The following is a 20,745-nucleotide window of genomic DNA, read 5'->3' as shown; positions in this document are numbered from 1 at the left end:
CCTTGCCTTTAATTCTTTGAATCATATTCCACACCTTTGATATAGGTGTGCGTGAATTGATTCTGGATACATAATTTCTCCAAGACTGACGCTTATTTTGTTTAAATGTTCGTCTAAATTATGGACCGTAGGGTGTCGACGGAAAAACTTTTCTGCCTTTTTCCTACAATTTCTAGCCTGTTTGCAATCGTTGCTAAACCATGGTTTGCAAATGTGCGGGTTGACAGAAGACTTAGGAATGGTTTCATCAGCTATGTGTTTCAACTGTTCTGAGAACATCTGAATAGGATCTGGAATGTTTTGGAAAGTTTCTGGTTTTAGTGTTTCAAAACAACGAGTTTGAAATAAGGGCCATTTTGCTCTATTAAATTCCACCTTGTTGAAGGTGGTTCATCAGATGGGAGAACAGATTTTAATACTGTGGGAAAATGGTCACTTCCACGCAGGTCATCATGAACTGACCAGTCAAATTCGTAATAGTAATTTAGCATCTGTGAGTGACAGATCCAATGCTGAATAAGTTCCTGTTGTAGGATGTAAGTACGTGTTTGAACCATCCTCAAATATACATAAATTATTGTTTGTTATAAAATCTTCAAGGGCCGTGCCCTTAGTGTTGGTATCAACATTTCATCACGGAGGGTCATGTCCATTTAGGTCACCCATGATGACACAGGGTTGAGGGAGTTGGTCAAATAAAGACTGAATTTCGGCCTGCTGAAGAGGAGAAGATGGTGGAATATACAAAGAGCAAAGAGTGAAGGCGATGTGAAATGTTAGCCGGACTGCAACGGCTTGAAGATTGGTGGTAAGAGGAATAGCTCTATGAATAATGTCCTGTCTGACTAAGATAGAAGAACCTCCAGTGGCTTTTGCTCTTGGAGGTGAGAAGAAATTAAACATATTATACACTCTCTCAAAAAAGAAACGCAACCCCTATATTTTCAAGATTTTTATATCAATATTCAAGTTATTATAACACATTTATTATTGAAGACAACAATATGAAATTTGGCATGGTGGCAGTACAGTTATGCAAGTTTAAGTCCAGACTTCGACAGTTCTCTCACTACGATTGACTTGAAGCAAGGGGGCGTCTTTCTCAGTACGTCGTATGAGCACCACGAGCTGCGATCACAGCATTACACATCCTAGGAACAGAACGGATTAGACGCCGGATTCTTTCATGAGGGATTGCTCTCCACTCCTCCTGCAGTGCAACGGCTAGTGCATCCAACGTCTGCGGCGGCGGTGTACGTGCACGTACTCGTCGGTCCAGATATTCCCAAAGAAGTTCGATTGGGTTGATGTCTGGTGATCGGGAGGGCCATGGTAACACGTTGACGTTAGAATTCGGGAGAAAATTCACTGTTGCATGAGCAGTGTGCGGCCGGGCGTTGTCGTGTTGATAGAGCTTCCTCTGTTGGTCGATAATCGGCAGAAGATGAGGATGTAAGCGCTGGGCTGTCAAATTGCCACGAATGATCACCAAGTCTGATCTTTGGTTGAAAGACATGACTCCCCACACCATGACGCTCCCTCCTCCAAATCTGTCGACCTGCCGAACACAGTTCGGGGCAAAATGTTCGTTTCCTCTTCTATACACACGCTGTCTTCCATCACGGCGTTGTAAGAGAAAACGTGATTCGTCACTAAACCAGACGCGCCTCCAGTTTCTGAGGGTCCATATCCGAACGTTGGTGCACCACCTGAGTCGTTGGCGTCGATGTTCGTGGCGTAAAACAGGTCCAATAAGTGGTCTTCTTGCACGTAGACCGGCCTCTCGTAGACGGTTCCTTATTGTTTGTGCGGACATTCTTCTCAAACCTGGCACCTGTGTTGCAGTGACGGTAGGTGTGGCTAGCAGATTACGTAGGTGGGTGACCCGGATGAATCAATCCTGAGGTTGTGTGGTAACCCTTGGCCTACCACTTCTGGGGGGATCTTCAGTTGCATGAAACTGGGTGTATCGGCTCAAAGGTCGGGAAATCGTTGTTTTATATACATTGAGGTGCCGGGCAACGTTTCCAAAGCTTTGTCCGACCTCAATACGACCAATGGCGATATTTCGATCTGCAGCACTCAACCGTGGCATGTTCGACCTTGTCTCTCGGTGAAAATGATAGAGTGAATCGCTAATCAACACGTGCTTTTATAAACCTATACTTCTACTGCTCTTTCCATGAATTGCACACGCATGAGCCTTTTGGCATGGGCCACGTGAAAATTTTGCTCGCTATGATAAAAGTAACAATAAAATGCCCTTGTGCACGAAAATTGGTGTGTTTGGGCGCTTACGTTAATAAACACTGTACATGGTATAAGTGCATATCAGAAAAAATGTATTTACAATCAATATTTTTCTTCTTAGGGTTTTCTCATATTTTCAGACTGGGGTTGCGTTTCTTTTTTGAGAGAGTGTATTTCTCGATATCACATTTATCTGTGTTTTGAAGATAGGTTTCTTGCAAACACATAGCTGATGGTTTAAAATCCTGAATTAAAAGTTGTATATCATTAAAATTATTTCTAAATCCTCTACAATTCCATTGAATTATGTTGGACGATTGAGTCATGAGCATCAAAGGAGTTATGGACAATTATATCTGAAGGTGAGGAGTTCCTGGTTGTCTGTTTTCTGTTAAGGTTTTTCCTTTCTTTTCTGGTCAATGGTTGAATATCTGGTTCAAGAGCCTCAGATTCTTCAGTGACAAGCACTTCAGCATCAGACACCTTACTGACTGGTTCAGAGAGATTCACAGTTTGGGTAGAAGATGTATTTGAAGTACTGATTGAAGTTATGCTGACAGGTTGATCTGACTTTACCCAGGACAACTCTGTCTGAATAGAGATTGATGAGGTTTGTGGAGCGGAATGAGCAACACCTGCAGAATATGTTTTATTCATTGGTATTTTCAACAAGTTTCTTTGCCTCATGAAATGAAATGTTATTTTCATGCTTGACCTTTAGAATTTGGGATTGGGTTTGCCACATAGGACATAGCTTCGAAGATGCCAGATGTTTTCCTTTGCAATTTGCACATTTTATTTCTGCATCACAATCGGTGTTCTCATGTCCACCGCCGCAACGCTGACAAATCAAAGAATGGTCACAATATTTGGAGCCATGACCAAATTTTTGGCACTTAAAACATCGAGTGGATTGGGGACATACACCTCCACTCTGATGTTGATATACCCAGCTTTTATTGACTTTGGCAGTGCTGAAAGTGCAAAAGTAAAGAGATATGTGCTTGACGGGATGATGTCACCGTCTCTTGATTTCCTCGTAAAACGTTTGACTGCTGTCACTCATTGGAGTTTGAGTTCTTCCATAATCTCTTGTTCGGACATGTCAGACAGGCAATTGGCTCTGTCACGAACAATGCTTCTGCAAGAATTCAAAGTTTTGTGCACAGACACAGCAACCTCAATATGGCAAATGTAGTTAATGATAACAAATTAAGAGATTGCTGTCTCTGTGAACACTCAACAAGGAGCGAGCCACTAAGAAGACGTGTCACATTCTTTACTTCTCCACAAATTCCAGATACAGCTTTGGAAATGGCAAAGGGATTGAGTTTTATTGGCTGTTTTTTAGCTGCTTCTATGACCACAAATCGGGCCCATGAATCCCAAACAGGAGATGAATTTCCGGTTTGATCAGTTTCATCTAGATCGATATGTCTACGTTTGGAACGGTTTGAACCAGGGTATTGGTGAGCCATGATGAAAGAAAATAATTCAGCAACTCTGCTCCCCACCCACCATGGAGTGCCACAAAGAGCGATGTTTTATTGCACCGGATCTCCAACATGCAAACACCAGGGATACAGAGGTGGTATCCTCCAGTAAAAGCAACGTGAATAGCTGAATTAGTCTACCAAATATAATGCCAGGCTAGGTCGGCCCATGACAAAAAATTACAGACAGACAGAACTCAGAGGTTGATAGTACCAGATTGGCCCATGAGCCACCGCCTTCTGGCATGGTACTCTAGGCAAGTTTATATCATACATTAATAACATACATACATAGATACCCAACATTCACATAAATTGCAATACTTTAATATGAACATGTTTCATACACAGGACATGGCGTGACCAGCCGATTGATAGAACCGGGCCCATTTTACCACCCGTCTAGGCGAAGTAAGGGTCAAAGTGTTGTATTGGGCAAAGGAACGCTGTTCATGGAACCAGTGCCCTCAACCACCAGAATCCCGTCCTCCGCCGACAGAGGGGCGCAACCCACGGCATACAGGTTGCCCAATTCGGTCGCCTTTTACGACCAGCAATTCTACCCAGAGTCCACACGGGGGAAAGCTATCAGCGTTAACCAGCACTCACTACGGGGAGGTTGCTCTTCGCGAGTGCCACATTTTTTATCGACTATCGGTAATGGCGGAATGGTCGGTACACATGAGAGAATGACAGTGTATATTTCCATTACATTTATGACGTTCATTGAATGAAATTATAACCATCATCACCATAACCATCTCAGCGTGTAATTCATATTATATGCAGTGCTAATTGCGAAATATGGCGAGATTTGTAAAGTGGTTGCCGCGCTTCTCGATCTTTTTCTGCCATATTTAACTTCATGCTGATGAAGGCGTTTTTTATTATGCACCCATGTCACATTCACCTTACTATTATTATATCAGACAGCCAATTTGAAAAAGAAATCTGATCGCACTTTCCCAGAAAGATTTACTTTTCCCCACTGTACAGTTATTGGCATAAGAGTACTAATGTTTAGTCCGCCACGGAAGTGTTTTGTTCAAGTATTGCATATGTTTATCGACTGTGTATCATGCGATTTAGTACGGCACTAGAGACGAAACGACAGTGCAGATTGTCTTTTTGTTTATGATGCTGATTTACAGAAAATATTCAAATCAAAGAAATTGAAAGATAGCTATGATCGTTGATATTAAAGTGGTTCTGTGTATGAAGAACATGATCAAAACCTAAACATTCAATGGCCAAGCCCGAAGTGATTTACGCATCATATCTGTGCCGCGATTTCTTGTCTACCGGTTGTCCTACATACTCGCCCGTTCAGACAAATAACTGCTACTTCTTCATATGAAATGACTAAGAGTCATGTGTGATTGCTCAAACTACATGACCGTGTGAGTGACTTGCCCTAACTGTTTCACATTTTGTCGCAAAAGGTGATTTCAAAAGTGTGGCCACGACATCTAGAACATGAGTCGACGCCATATTGTAAACAAATTGTGTCAAGGTCGGTTCCACAAGTGGTAGCTCGGCCCCCGTTTCTGTCGATGGTACTCGCGATACAAACATAATACAACTACTGAAAACATCAACATAACATCTACAATGATGACAGCAATACCTTTTTGTATTTGGGTTAACTGCTTATGGATACTATACGATGTGCTGTAAAGTTCGATTTCGATTTGTTTTTCCTTTCATTGAAACTGTGATAATGGCACTGTGATTGGTTTGCTGAAATATTATTTTCCATGAGTCTAATGTACATGGTACATGATGTGATGGTACAAGATACATGATAACAAATTGTGTATGCATATATACTAGCCACAAAAAGAAACTGTGCACGGAGAAAATATATTCTGGATTGAATTACAACACAGCAAGAACAAAATGATGCAGACGCTGTAGCAGCTGAATGATCGGACCATATAAAAATGTCAACGGGACCTGAACAACATCTGTTACGATGACGTCAGAAGATCAAAATGGAGTAGGGGGTCAAACGACAAAGACACAAAGTCAATAACGGGTATGACCACCCTGTGCGTGAATCACAGCAGTGCATCGGCGATGCATGGAGTCCTCCAAATGGGCATGAAAGGCCTGGGGAATGGCCTGCCATATCCTCCTCAAATCCTGTGCCAAGTCACGGACGTTATCTGGAGGATGTGGAAGACGACGCAGACGGCGCTCCATTTCATCCCACACATGCTCTATTGGGGAGAGATCTGGAGAAATTGCAGGCCATGGCAGTAACATGACATTGTTATGGTGAAGGAAATCCATTGCGACCCTAGCCGTGTGAGGACGAGCGTTGTCCTGTTGAAATGTCAATCCCGGGCCATGACGTTGCAGGAAAGGAATGACCACAGGCCTCAGAATCTGATCTCTGTAGCCAACACTGGTGAGATTGCCCTGAACAACCACCAAAGGGGTTCGGTGCCGTGCTGTTAAACCACCCTACATCATCACAGAGCCACCTCCAAAACGATTCCTCTCCACAATACAGTTGCGTGCATAACGTTCTCCCAAACTCCGGTAGACACGTTGGCGCCATCACTGTGAGAAATGTTGAACCTCGATTCATCTGTAAAGACAACATTTCTCCACAATATTCGAGGTTGGCGAACATGATTTCGACACCATCATAGACGGTTGACTCGATGACGGTGTGTCAGGATGGGAATTATGGCAGGGCGTCGTGGGCGAATCCCGTACTGACGTAAACGATTTCTGACAGTGTTGGGATGGATACGGTGCAGTCCAGGAATTGTCTGGGATATATCATCAAATACACATTACTAATCTCTTCACAAATTGGAATATATTATCATAACACGACAGCTCGTATTTCCAACATTCTGCCATGGATATTAGATCAAATATAAATATTAGATTTACACATTATTGATATACACTGTACTCTCGATTGACGTATGATCATCTATTGTAAGTCTTCAACTCTTTTTTGATATGTTATCTGAAATATCAGCAATGAGTACACTTTATTTTATTTCGTTACAATCTGCAATTTTATTCGAATAGGTTAATAGACGATCGGTGATTTCCCGCCGCTGTGAATTTGTCTTCTGTGCAGGTGCGCGTGATTTGACCTCGCGTGTTGTGACGTGGATGACGTCACATGAAACAGCTGATCTAATGCTGTGGTAGTATAATGGATACACGTGGTTTCAGTTTCCAAATAACAATATTCTCTTTGACTGAACTAGAAAGCATATCTAGGACATCACGACTGGAAAATATCCACAGTGGCCGACGAGTGAATGAGACCGCTTATTATTTGACTAACCGTGTTAAATATTTAGCTCAGTTTTCTATTTTTGGTATGTTGACATATGTGCTTTTCATATCTGTTTGAAGGCTTGACTTTCCAAGAAAATACTGTGCATTTAGTTGTGTAAGGGAATGGAATGTTTAACAGTGAGAAAGGTGTCAAAATGGATCCAATATTAAACAACCTAGATTTGTACATTTTTTGCTTCATCTATTAGAAGTTTAATGGTTCAATTTATAACATTAACAATGAAGGTAACTAGATCTACTCACAATATATAGATAATCGATTTCTGAAAGACAAAATGTTTTCAGTGTAAATGTGATTTCGTTTTGATGTTTTATAAAGTGTTATTTTCGAAGTCCAATACCAAGAATATATTTTTCCTTCTATGACAAATAATTCCATTACTTAAATTTACCTACGATCATTGTCTATTTCAAATTTTTCCTTCAGTAGAATAGAATGGAATGGGAAAGTCCTGGAAAATCTCTATCATGTATGTCCTTAACTGTACATATACATACCTAGGTGTAAATACACTTCTTAAGTCGTATTTATAAAACAACATGAAAGAAACTGGCCTCACATGTATATTTTGAGCAAAGGTCTTGATGAGGCAGCCAAGTTTGAAATACATGCTGAGACGAGGATGTATGTTTTCATAGTGGTCATAGTGAAGCAAATTTGTTCAGAGTTTTGAGAACATGAACTGTATATACATTGGACACTTTTTAATAGAATTAATTCATATTTTTGTAGTTTTCCCTTTCACTTAATCTAGATATTATTTATAATTGTACTGTAAAACAATAATATTGCCTCCTCTCACCTGTACTGTGCAAGTTATCGTTTCCTTGTATTAAATATTGCCTAGCTACTCGACTCTTCTTGAGCTTTCCAATTCAAGTATTAAAATTGTCCAATCACATCTCGTTTCAAGCTTTATATAAGTTAGATTTAAACCATTAACAACACATCTTGACACCCGGAGCATCAATAAGCGGTCTGTGTGATTGCACAACGAAGCAATGACATATGGCGCCCGAGTTGCGAGTGATCGAAAATAGGTTTGTTGAATAGATTTGCTGCCCATGAAAACGTCTCAACAATTTTGATTGAAGCAACATGTACTTACTCTTGGGTGGTATTACATTAGTATGGTCTTACTAATTATTCAGAAATAATAACGATGTCCAATATTGAGCGATGTCAATTTAAGTATTGTTAGGGTTGTTTAGCGATCTTTCACATTTTGTCCTTTGAAAATGTACGGTGTCAATTACCCCAAAGTTGTTTTTATCACTAATAAAAGAGAACGGTCACTGAAACATACATGGACGTAACCGGAATTTCTTCAAGATTTTCATTCCAAACTGGCATTCGTATTGTGACATAATCTTTGAAACAGTCTGCTTATGAATTAATCACGACCACTTCCATCAATTTTGTTCTGACGTCAAAAACACGCACATTTTCATCGGGCTTTTTTATCGGTAAATATAACTCACGGAAAATCATCTGTGAATAAGTACTTCAACATAAATGTCATATGTCTTTCACTGTTAGGACATGTACTTGCCAATGATATGAATTATTGGACATTTAGATTTCAAACAAGGGCTCTTACTTGACTTTGCTTGCCATATTCGGGTGCTTCTATTACAGTGCATATATTTCATTATACTTTTTATATTTTTAACAAATTAAACTTAAACTAGGAAATTCTAAAATTCGAAAGTCGCTAGACCAGTATTTCTCGTTTTTATCGCCACTGGTCGACCATGACGGCTGCTCTTTGGCAAGCTCATTCGCGCGAACATTCACGATATGTAATCATAGATAAAGTCGGCGCGTTCGTCCGCCCCGGCCCTTGTTCTCTTGATAAATGTTTTGTTATCAGCTGGCGCATGTTTTGACCATTATCTAAAACCGTAATCAAAATAAACTCTTGTTAGGCAATACTGATATTATTTTATTACCACCTGCTTTTGTGTAGTCAACTTTGACAGCCTAGGACAGATAACAGAGACCGAAATTACAACTTCAAATTAATTGTTAATGTGATACGAGTAGAGCTGTCGGGGTATATAACTCCTTGGGTGTTGGTCCTCAGCACACTTGCTTGAATAAACCCTAAGGACCTCACAGCTCTCTCCTCTCTTGTTTCAAGGTAAGAAATATTTAAATATTCCGATGTTATGACTAAACTTCTTATTTCATTGTTATTATTGTCTAGAAAATGTTATAGTTAAGTTGAATCATTACTGCCCTATTGTTACTCTCATTCTACTGTGTACAAGTTCTAAATGACTGCTCATTATATATTATTTACCGTTTAATACTCAGGCACTTTCCAGTGTCGTTTGAAGTGTAATGCGTCGTGGGCACCTCCAGTTTATGTCATTAATATACGACATCAATAGTCCTCTCCTATATTTTGACATCCATAAGTATATTCCCCCTCTATGTCTAACATCATCTGTTCAAAATGCCAGATGCGTATACAGTTTATATTTCCGTGTAGTAGCGTAGCGTACATGTAGCTTAGTCACGAAACGGTTCCTAGAGTTAACACAACTGTTTCAAGCAAGAATTATTTTATACGTAGGTCGGTTATTCCATATTTTCCGACAGTCCACCGATCAAAGGTTATATGAGCAGCTTTACCTTCCGTGTGCGCTTACAGAATAGGCTATAACAACGCATTCCACATTTCTTAGGTTTTATCCTCATTAATCAAGTATTTGAATACATTGTAAAGAGTCCCGTCCCTCATATATTTGCTTACGCTACAACACAACCTATACCACAATTTCATTACCGTAGTCATTTAAATACTGTTATAGTCCTCCTTTATACTTCTTAACAACGTACATTCAAACGCGCATCGTTTAAGTATACAATTACCGTATTCACTCCATTAGCTGTTATCGTCTAGCTCCGTATATATTTAGGAAATGCGCGTTGTCAATAGCAACACAGCCGCAGTCACTGATTACCGTAGTCACCAAAGTAATCACTACTAAAACTAATAATTACACTAACTAAAACCGAGCTATATCTTCTACCGCGTACATTCGTATCTTTATTTGGATCAAGTATTTACTTTCCGTATTTGCCGAAATTATTTTGTGATAATTATTACTGAAACTACAAATACTAATGTTTACCGTCTTTTCATAAGTAAATGTCATGTTCCTCATCTATGCAGTTTGCGCAGTCTACCGTACATGCTCTATTAAAATGTTACGACTACTCAATTTAGCTGTTAAGAAATACTGCATCTGTTGTAGAATGTTACCGTACATACTGCAATATTAAATACATTGCCTTTATTATTATGCCTTTATTAGATGGACACTGTGTTAGCATATTATCATCATTATTATCATTGTACGTCACTTTATATATTATATGTTAATTGGTGTAACTTGAATGATATGACACACTTGCTTGAAAAAACCCTAAGGAACTCAAATCTCTCTTCTCACTTGTTTCAAGGCTAGCTCCCAATAGCTAATTCCCCAAATCGAGGCCTGACAGATATTTGAATCCCCTCAAGGCTGTCTTACTTCCATATTACGATTAATGTAGAAAAGTAGGAAACTTATAATACCAATACATTTATCGATGGCTAGGCAGTGCTTAGATCTTTTGGATTTGGTGACTTTAGATACTGTTAAGACAATCAACTCGATTTGCATGTCATACAATTTGGTTACACTGTGTGAAGAAATAAAGACGTTGTAACACTTTTGATACAATGTATATGTTTTTGAAATCGCGACGTCATCGCAGTGCGGCGCTGAGAGGTATGCAGGCTGACTGACGTCCAGGCACCAAGAGGGTTAAAGGAAAGCATGAGTAAAATGTGAATGTCCTATATATATGTCCCTCCTCTACAACCCTCTCTTTGAAGTCGAATAAAATCATGAGGTTATGAGGCGCCTGTAACATCGTGTATATTTCAAACTTAGCTGCCATACACACATCCTTGAATTCCTCATACATTTTAGAATCAAATGATCAATGGTCTTTGTCACCAATACAAAGTGGAAGGATGAAATCAAGCAAAATATGTTAGGTGTGAAAACGAACGCTGTGCTCGAAAAACTGCACTTGTTTGAAATGTAAACAAAGCAAAATACATATTTTACACAGTGTTGCATTTTCGCCCTTTTTGAGCTATCCATTCGTCTATTCTTTCAAGATATTGGCTCAACATTTTCAGAATAGGCATGGGAAGACAATAGTAGGAAAAGTTAGGGAATTTAAAATAGATACATTGCAATGATTTGATATTTTCAACAGAAATTGTCAAAGTTACCGTCCTGTGTGACGCCATGACTGGCGCAAAATCATACACAACGACAACGGTATTTATCGGAATTTCTGACTATTTCGGTTTGTTTCAATGAAAATTAGAACAACAAATAACAGTACATAGCTTGTCAGAATGTTTCTGATTACTTACATGTCATATTTATGTATATACGATCCCTGAATCAACGAAAGTCCCCTCGTAAAATCCCGCGTACTGTTGACAGTGAACACGCCATTTTGTAAACGTCGATCACAGGTAGTGATGTCATACGGCAACATTGTTGTACATATTTGGTAATTTCTTTGAGGTGTAGGTCTTTGAATGAGAGTGCACACGATCTGTATCATGCTGTTTACAGTTTCAGTTATGATGTAGATTTTGCATATGTTTTATACATTTTTTCACACAATTACTTTCCCTTTGGATATTTGTCAATGTTCAAAAGAATATCATACGTAAATATAAGCCACAACATGTATGAACGAACCTTTGATAATGTTCTGTTTGTTTGAATATTGTTTACATAACAATTGATAGGTTTTTAGTGTCGAATACGATATTTCTTTCCTTTGGACAAGTGTTACCAGATGAAGCGTAAATGTAACTGCAGCATGTACGTATTTCTTGGGATGTGTAATAGTCAGTATCATAAGTTCAATGTCTCTGAATAGCTGTTTCATTATATTTTGTAACTAAAACTGAATAAATTACTTTAACAAAATGGATAATATTTTTCGTTAAAAGATATGCACACATTTCTGAAAGAATTGTCTTGGTCTTGGAATTGTGGGTTTTTTTTGTGTAGTTTGATACACAGAACAGTGATATCTAACGATTTGCCAGGTGCGTGTTAGCCACAAACAATTTACGATTTAATCCTCTCGTTTTGCATTATATAATTAATGGGTTCATTCTTTTTTCAATATTGTGATCACAGGATATTAAATTGTTCACTTTCTTTCTCCAGGATTTGTATAATGTTTAAAAATAAAACCAAATGCAAAGTACCCTGTTGGTTCAACTGTATACGATTATCCTGATAATTCTATACCAATAGACCTTTCTTCGCATCTTTTAGTGTGTAATTCTGAGACGAGATGAAGAGAAATAATAACAATATCTGTCCAATATTGAATATAATTTTGGTTGTTTTGAAATATTCTTTTGTGTATTTCATTACGTAACTTGATGCCAAATGTTTCGTTATGTGTTTTGTTGTATTCGAGATGATGCACAACTCAAAGATCACAGGAGGCGTCTGCTTGAAGTTGGTTTACTCCGGAAGTCAGTACATGAAGTGACGTGATGTCCCATTGACATATTTGGGACGTGATGCACGAGATGAATATTCCATATCGTAACACCAAACAGGTACGTGTCTTGTCCAATTAAGACACACGATAAACTAGCTAATATTCAAGACATTATTTACTTGGTGAAAGCAGTCATTTTATGTTGTATCGAAAAAGCGTCAAATCCGTTTTACACATCGAGATTTTCCATATCATGAACGAAAGTAGGGGAGATAATATAATTCAAAATACCAGTGTCGTCTTTCTCCGACGTTATGAAAGACATAAAACCAGCCATGACGTCAAATAGAATGGTGTTATTGTTTTGGTATTTCATTACATTTGATGATAAGGCTAGGATCCATTAAGAATGGTTCAACATTAGTCAAATTACACCTATACATTCAGGAGAATGTTGGAATCTAAGGACTAAGTTATAGGTTAGACATCATAGGGCCATCCATTTATCTATTACCTCTTTTTTATAAAGTACGATTTCATCATTTCTTATTGGGTTTTTTTAACAACTAAACGTATATAGTTTCTTTATCGATATTTGTGTTGGAATAGTTTGGTTACTCATGAACAAAACACCACGAAAATATATTATCCTTACCCACAGCTAATTCTCACCAAGTGGCCTGAGTAACAATAAACTAGTGCTAAGCTTAGCGGAGTTATGCCCCTTTTCTTTGTAAGTGTGTAACCCCCCTCTGTCGCCTTTTGACGTCATAGAGAAAAATCAGTTTTCGTCATTTACGGCAAGCTATTTTTGGCATTGCATGTATGTCGTTATACATACGCATATAACTCCATTTGATATATAGTTATGTCGTTCAGATATTAGACAGTATTTTGTTCGCTCACAGATTCCGTAAAGCTTCTAAATAAAAGAAATCGTCGCACAGTACTTTTATCAGTGTATCGATAAAAAGCGGATAAATTTACTGTTTTTCAAGGCAGAAAAAATTCTCGGACAACACTAAGAAGTGTTTTTTTTTAAAACCTGTTTAATATTTGCAGTTATATTTACACCATCAAATAGGAAATTTAATATTCTCCACCTCTGCGTAATTTTATAGCCAGAGGTAGATCCAGTGCCGCGTGAGCGCAATTCTCGCACAACTTTCACTTTTCCGATCTTAGGAAAATGTGCGTCAGAAAAAACCCTCTGCATCCAGAGGGTTAAACAACGTCATCTCTACGACAGGTGATACCGATATTGTTATGATTTATGATTGGTTGAATATAATACAGCTTGTAAGTGGGTTGTCTATCACAGTTTGACTGCGAACATTGAATAACATATTGTCTAATAACTGGTTTATGATCAATATAAGGGAGTGTGTGTTACTGTTAGCTCTATTGTTGTTTATTCAGCAAGGTTGGCCATTGGCCCATGTCACAGCAGTTGGTCAGCAACCATTATTATAAATGACATTTATTGAAACACCCCATGCAAAGTAACATGCCTTGTCAAAGTTGACAAGGCAAGAGAAATACGAAAGGCTTATGTTGGGTTCAAGGTCATAGGTAGGGCAGCCAACAAGTCCTGCCATACTAGCGACATAAAGAAACTGTGCACGGAGAAAATATATTCTGGATTGAAATACAACACAGCAAGAACAAAATGATGCAGACGCTGTAGCAGCTGAATGATCGGACCATAAGAAAATGTCAACGGGACCTGAACAACATCTGTTACGATGACGTCAGAAGATCAAGATGGAGTAGGGGGTCAAACGACAAAGTCACAAAGTCAATAACGGGTATGACCACCCTGTGCGTGAATCACAGCAGTGCATCGGCGATGCATGGAGTCCTCCAAATGGGCATGGAAGGCCTGGGGAATGGCCTGCCATATCCTCCTCAAATCCTGTGCCAAGTCACGGACGTTATCTGGAGGATGTGGAAGACGACGCAGACGGCGCTCCATTTCATCCCACACATGCTCTATTGGGAAGAGATCTGGAGAAATTGCAGGCCATGGCAGTAACATGACATTGTTATGGTGAAGGAAATCCATTGCGACCCTAGCCGTGTGAGGACGAGCGTTGTCCTGTTGAAATGTCAATCCCGGGCCATGACGTTGCAGGAAAGGAATGACCACAGGCCTCAGAATCTGATCTCTGTAGCCAACACTGGTGAGATTGCCCTGAACAACCACCAAAGGGGTTCGGTGCCGTGCTGTTATCCCACCCAAAATGATCACAGAGCCACCTCCAAAACGGTTCCTCTCCACAATACAGTGCGTGTATAACGTTCTCCCAAACGCCGGTAGACACGTTGGCACCCGTCACTGTGAGAAATGTTGAACCTCGATTCATCTGTAAAGACAACATTTCTCCACAATATTCGAGGTTGGCGAACATGATTTCGACACCATCATAGACGGTTGACTCGATGACGGTGTGTCAGGATGGGAATTATGGCAGGGCGTCGTGGTCGAATCCCGTACTGACATAAACGATTCCTGACAGTGTTGGGATGGATACGGCGCAGTCCATGAATTGTCTGGGACGTCGTTACTGCCGTTTGGAACCTGTGTCGGAGATGTGTAACTCGAATCCATCTGTCCTGTCTTGGCGTCATTAATCGGGTGGTGGTCGGCAACGTCATTTGTGTTCTGGTAACGCCTCACCAATGCCGATATCGTGTTACGATGGCATTGGAAATGTGTTGCCACCTGTTGTTGCCTCAATCCCGCTCGGATCATTCCAATGGCTTCATGACGCTGTGCAGCTGTCAATCTTGGCATGATTTGCTTGTGATATGCTTGTGTCCTCAGAAGTTTTGAATTTTTGAATGACCACAGATCATGCTTTCCAAAGTGACAGCGAATTTGAGTTGCACATGCTGTGTACAGCTACACAGGGTGCACGTGCAGTCACACATTGCACGTCCATAGGCCCCCATCAATGACGTCATATCACATGGCACGTGCATGAGCGTTTGAATGTCTTCAATAATTGCTGTGTTCAAACCTATCTTTCATATATGGACGGTGTGCCCTTATATCTATATTTTCTCTGTGCACAGTTTCTTTATGTGTCTAGTATATGGACGGTGTGCCCTTATATCTATATTTTCTCTGTGCACAGTTTCTTTATGTGGCTAGTATATATTTATAATGACTTATATTTGGCAACTTGAGTTACAAAGCAGCAGTAGCAATGGGCAACTATGTTGCCAGCAGCAAAATACTAAGTTTCTGCTGAAAAGCAGACATGAATTAAGTTAAGCCTAAAGGTTCCCATCCGCCGAGAAGCAGAGGGACTGAACATATTCCCGCTGAAGAGCAGGGACCTGATATTTTTTATGATTACTTGGTGATTACAGTAAGTATTTACATTTATATCCATTATTTTATACAGATGACACCAAGACGTCTATGAGGTGTGAGGCTTATGTTTATTTATAATCACGATAGACACCCTGTAATAAGAAACAACAGATAATATAGTATATGCATATTAAAACATAATATATATATATATCATATCATCATCAAAGCAATACAATCATTTCTGTCATTACTAAGTATTATTAGATGAAATGATAGAAATGGCTTACAATACATATTAAGTAAAATGGCTTCACATACCCTATGTGTTGCACAATGGTGTGACACGTGATACCCTTCAAATGTCACCGTTCATGATATTGTAAGCGATTTACAAAATTGTTCCACATAGTGGTTTATTACAAGTCTAGGTCACGATACATCGAACGATACATGTGTTTCAAGTCCGGTCACAACTGGTTACAAACCATGCGCAGAAATATATGGAGACATTGTTCCAAGAGGAGTTTGTGTAATAATGATGGACCAAGCAAAATTCATATCTGTCTTATAGACAAATCACCACAGCCAGTACAAATGAGCCAGGAAACACTGAGTTTATGTTAAACTAAGAAAAATGCTTCACAACAGCAAACTTCGACGGGCACAGTATTTAAATTACATAATTGGTGACCTGGAGTAAGTCTATCTGGCTAGCTTTCCAGCCGTTCAATCTTCAATATACTTCTCAGTGGTGCAAAACCTCAAAGCTAAACTTAGTCTGCCTCAACACTCGAGATTCATAAAATCAAAATGCTACTGTCCAAACAAAGTTGATAATACATTCCGCAACACTGTAGGTTTTAAACGCTTTCATAATCATAGTCTTTGAATATATCTGACACATCACTCGGTTGACACACCGGGTTCAAAGACTTGGAAAATCTCAAAATAACACTAGCACATAGATTCTAGCAGAAAATGTCACCGTAAAACACACGCTATATCATTATGATAAACATGATAACCTAGACTAAAATGGTGTGACTGGGCAAAAACTAATACAATTATCTCACCATACCGAAAACGCTTGTGTGTACAGACAGATCCCGGCAAGCTTGCCCTCGGAGCCCGACGCTCACTAAAGATCGGGCGGCACCCACGGCCTTAAGTCAACTTTTCCAGAAGGCCCGGATGCAAAAACACCCGTATAAAACGAGGTACTATCCTGTTCCGGTTGCTGCTAGGGTAATCAGTTCTGTAAATTTTCGTTACAATATGTCCTGCAGAAGAAAGAGCAGGAATAAATACTTAGAGTGACTAAATGCAATGAAATGAATAATAAAATGCATAGTTTGTGCACTTCGATAATTGTAGATATAACTTAGCATTTATACAAGATCATATTAAAATACAATATTGCTTAGGTTAACGTTCAGTCTCTGAAACACATTCATTCAAAACATCAACATTAACAGAAATATATGATTCAATGTAAATATAATTACTTACTTACTTACTTATTTACTTTGGAGATTTAACATGCGCTTTCCGACTGATGCGTATTTTGCACACGGGCCCGGCCAGGCCATTTAATGTGTTTCTGAAAGGGGCGAAAGTGGTGTGTGCAACCCAAGAGGGAGCTTTAGGGGTTGCTTATATAGAATTTGGGAATTTTGAGATTTGGAATAGATGCCGATGGGGTTGGGGAGGAGAACTGAGGGAGCTGGGTATTGTGGGTGTTCATTCAAAACATCAACATTAACAGAATGTATGATTCAATGTAAATATAATTACTTCTTAGATGCTTATTTATAATGCCTAATCTTTGATTACTATTTAATCCTATTTAGAAGTAAAGATAAATTATTAACTAACCTTTAGTGGTGATCTACACACACTCCCATTGCAGTGCATAGTGAAGGTGTCAATATGGAGTTAGTCAGAGCAAGAAGGTAAAGTTTGAATTTTACCAATCACAGATCGCTTGGGATGTGATTGATCAGCAGAGGGCTGAACAAAGAATGTAGTAGAGCTTGGGTTGGGATTGATCACTGAGGGCTGGACTTTGAATGATGGGATAAAAACAAACAAACACACCTCTGTTGAATATAGTTCAACAGAAACAAAACTTGAAATAGTTTTATTTACAAACAAAGCTAAGATACAATTATACACACCTGCTACACACTTGCCCCTGACATGAAAATGATGTCCTCATCATTTGCCTAAAACAAGGGGGAGAAATGCATTCTGTACATCAGTACTGTCGTTAGCGAGTTGATAAGAGAACTGAGATAGTCAGCTCTGTTCCTCCAATCGGGATGCGGAACTGCAGACATGACATACTCACCCTGATCTTCTGGGTTGCTGTGCCGGCACATCTTCATCTGACTCAGGATCATCTTCCACATTGGCAGGTTCTTCTGGGGCTGCACCAGGATCTGCGTCAGTGGTCTCCACATCTGATGTCTCCTATGCAGCAGGATCAACCTCAGCTGAAACATCTTCAGGCTGGTCTGGCTGGGTCACAACTGCGTCTCCAACTAATATAAATCATCTTCGTCTAATGCAGAATCTTCAACTTCTGCTCTAGCCTCAGTTGGCCTATCAGCTGTATCCGCAGCTGACACTGACGGCTCAGACGAAGGGAAATATATCTCTGACTCGTCATCCTCTGGTTCCTCGAGTGGAATAGCAAGTCTCTTTGATCTTCTTGGTCTCGGGATAGGTCTCGGTGGTTCTGGTGGTGGATCCGGTACAGGGAGTGCACCAATGGGAAGTAAGAAGATTCCGGTGTAACACTCTCTTCCTACCTTCACCATTCTCCTCTCCGACCACATAGACATGGATGGAGGGGTTCGGCTGACGAGGAACTGTGTATATGTCACCTTCCCACCTGTCTGCTAGGTTGTGTCTTCCTTCAAAGGCGACGGTTTTAACCAGAACTCGGTCACCAGTCTCTATAACTGCTGCGCTTGCCTTCTTATCAAAGTTGGTCTTCTGATCCTGCTGTGCTTCCTTGCTGTTATGTGAAGCCTCTTGTAGTCGATCTCTTAATGACTTTGTGTACTGCTGCAGTGACTTGGGCTTGCTTGGCTGCATGTCAAGTCCAAATGCTAGATCCACTGGAAGTCTTGGGTGATGCCCAAACATAAGGAAGAAGGGGGAATGTCCGGTAGATTCACGTCAAATGCAATTGTATGCATGGACTAAGGGTCCAACATGAGCCTTCCAGTCCCTCTTGGCGTCTGGTTCCAGAGTCCCCAACATATCACATAGGGTCCGGTTGAATCGTTCACACATCCCATTACCCATGGTATGGTTGGGTGTTGTAGACGACTTATCGATCCCAAGCAGCAGGCACAGCTCTGTCATCAACTTACCAACAAAATTGGCTCCTTTGTCAGAATGAATCCTCTTGGGTAGACCGTAATGGATGACAAAGTTATTGAAAAACAACTCTGCTGTCGTCTTGGCTGATGTATCCGATACCGGGTAAAATGGTCAGTAATGACCAACACATACTGTTACTGTTGAGTCAAGAAGTCCATGCAGAACACTTCCATCGGCTGCGACGTCTGGATGCTCACCAAAGGGGCTCTGATGGATGTGTTCCCCTTCCTTTTCAGACACTTCTCACATATCTTCAGGTAGTCATCTTCTTCCTTGGTCATACCAGGCCAGTAGAAACGTTCCTTGAGTAGTGATAAGCTCTGATCTCTGCCTGGGTGTCCTACGTGATCATGAAATCCTACATCTGGAAGGTAGTACTAGCTGTTCTTGATCACATCCATCCATGCTGGTGGCTCTATATAACACACCTTCCCTCAAAGTCAAATGTGCAAATGTCTTCAATAAAGTAGTCATCTCCGGGTCTCCTTTGAACTGAGTTCTGTCAGGTCTCGTGGCATTCTCAAGATGTTCCATGATAACAGCAAGGGATGTGTCCTTCAGCTGGGCACTTACATCTGCTTCACTTCCTGGAACCACTTCTGTAGACAAGCACAAACTCTCAACAAGATTAGGTGCACAAATCTTGTGACAGATAGCATTCACCACATCATGAGACAGGTCTTCCATCTTGACTGGTGTTTGCTGGGCAAACATGACAACACATCAGCATCAACGTTGCTCTTCCCTGGTCGGTACTTGATGGTTAAGTTGTAACTTGCTAGAGCAGCTAACCACCGATGTCCTGTGGCGGCCAGACGTGTTGTAGATATTTAATACGTCCGGGGATTATTGTCAGTCATTACTACGAAATCATTGCCATACAAGTAGTCGTGAAATTTCTCTGAAACGGCCCATTTCAGACACAAAAACTCGAGTTTATGTGCTGAATAGTTCCGCTTAGATCGATTCAAACCCATACTTGCATAGGCATTAACTCGTAGGTGACCATCATGCTCCTGGTATAAGACTGCTCCTAGGCAATTGGTACTAGCATCAGTGTGCAGCTCGAAAGGTCTTGAGAAGTCAGCAAACCCGAGGACTGGAGGTGACGAAAGCCTGTTCTTTAACTCCTGGAAAGCTTCCTCTTGAACAGGACCCCAGTTCCAAGCAGTTTGGGATGTCTTAGACCGCGACGTCTTGGTGGCACACTTTGGCATAAGTTCTGAGAGAGGTCTGGCGATCTTAGAGAAGTCTTGGACGAATTTCCGATAGTATCCAGCAAATCCAGAGAATTTCCCAGATGTCTTCTGGTGTAGATGGTGTTGACCAGTGCTGAATCTTGTCTATCTTCTCTGGATCGGCTTCAATACCCTCAGCAGACACAATATACCAACGTACCT

The 20,745-nt window shown here is 40.2% G+C and overlaps 1 protein-coding gene across 1 annotated transcript in view; it reads right to left on the bottom strand.

Annotated features, from left to right (window-relative positions):
* LOC139457589 (uncharacterized) overlaps window positions 1-19,105 on the bottom strand; it is a 52,504-nt gene extending 33,399 nt beyond the window's left edge. Inside the window, exon 1 of the mRNA XM_071238957.1 lies at window positions 18,841-19,105. Within this exon, the coding sequence (XP_071095058.1) occupies window positions 18,841-19,105 (265 nt within the window). The remainder of the gene's footprint in view (window positions 1-18,840) is intronic.
* Between the last annotated feature and the right edge of the window lie 1,640 nt (window positions 19,106-20,745).

Source organism: Haliotis cracherodii, unplaced genomic scaffold (genome assembly GCF_022045235.1).
Source record: "Haliotis cracherodii isolate W230 unplaced genomic scaffold, xgHalCrac1.p SCAF_12, whole genome shotgun sequence".
In the NCBI taxonomy this organism is placed as follows: Eukaryota; Metazoa; Mollusca; class Gastropoda; order Lepetellida; family Haliotidae; genus Haliotis; species Haliotis cracherodii.
Note: the sequence above shows the minus strand (reverse complement) of the source record. Positions and strands in the feature narration are given on the sequence as shown.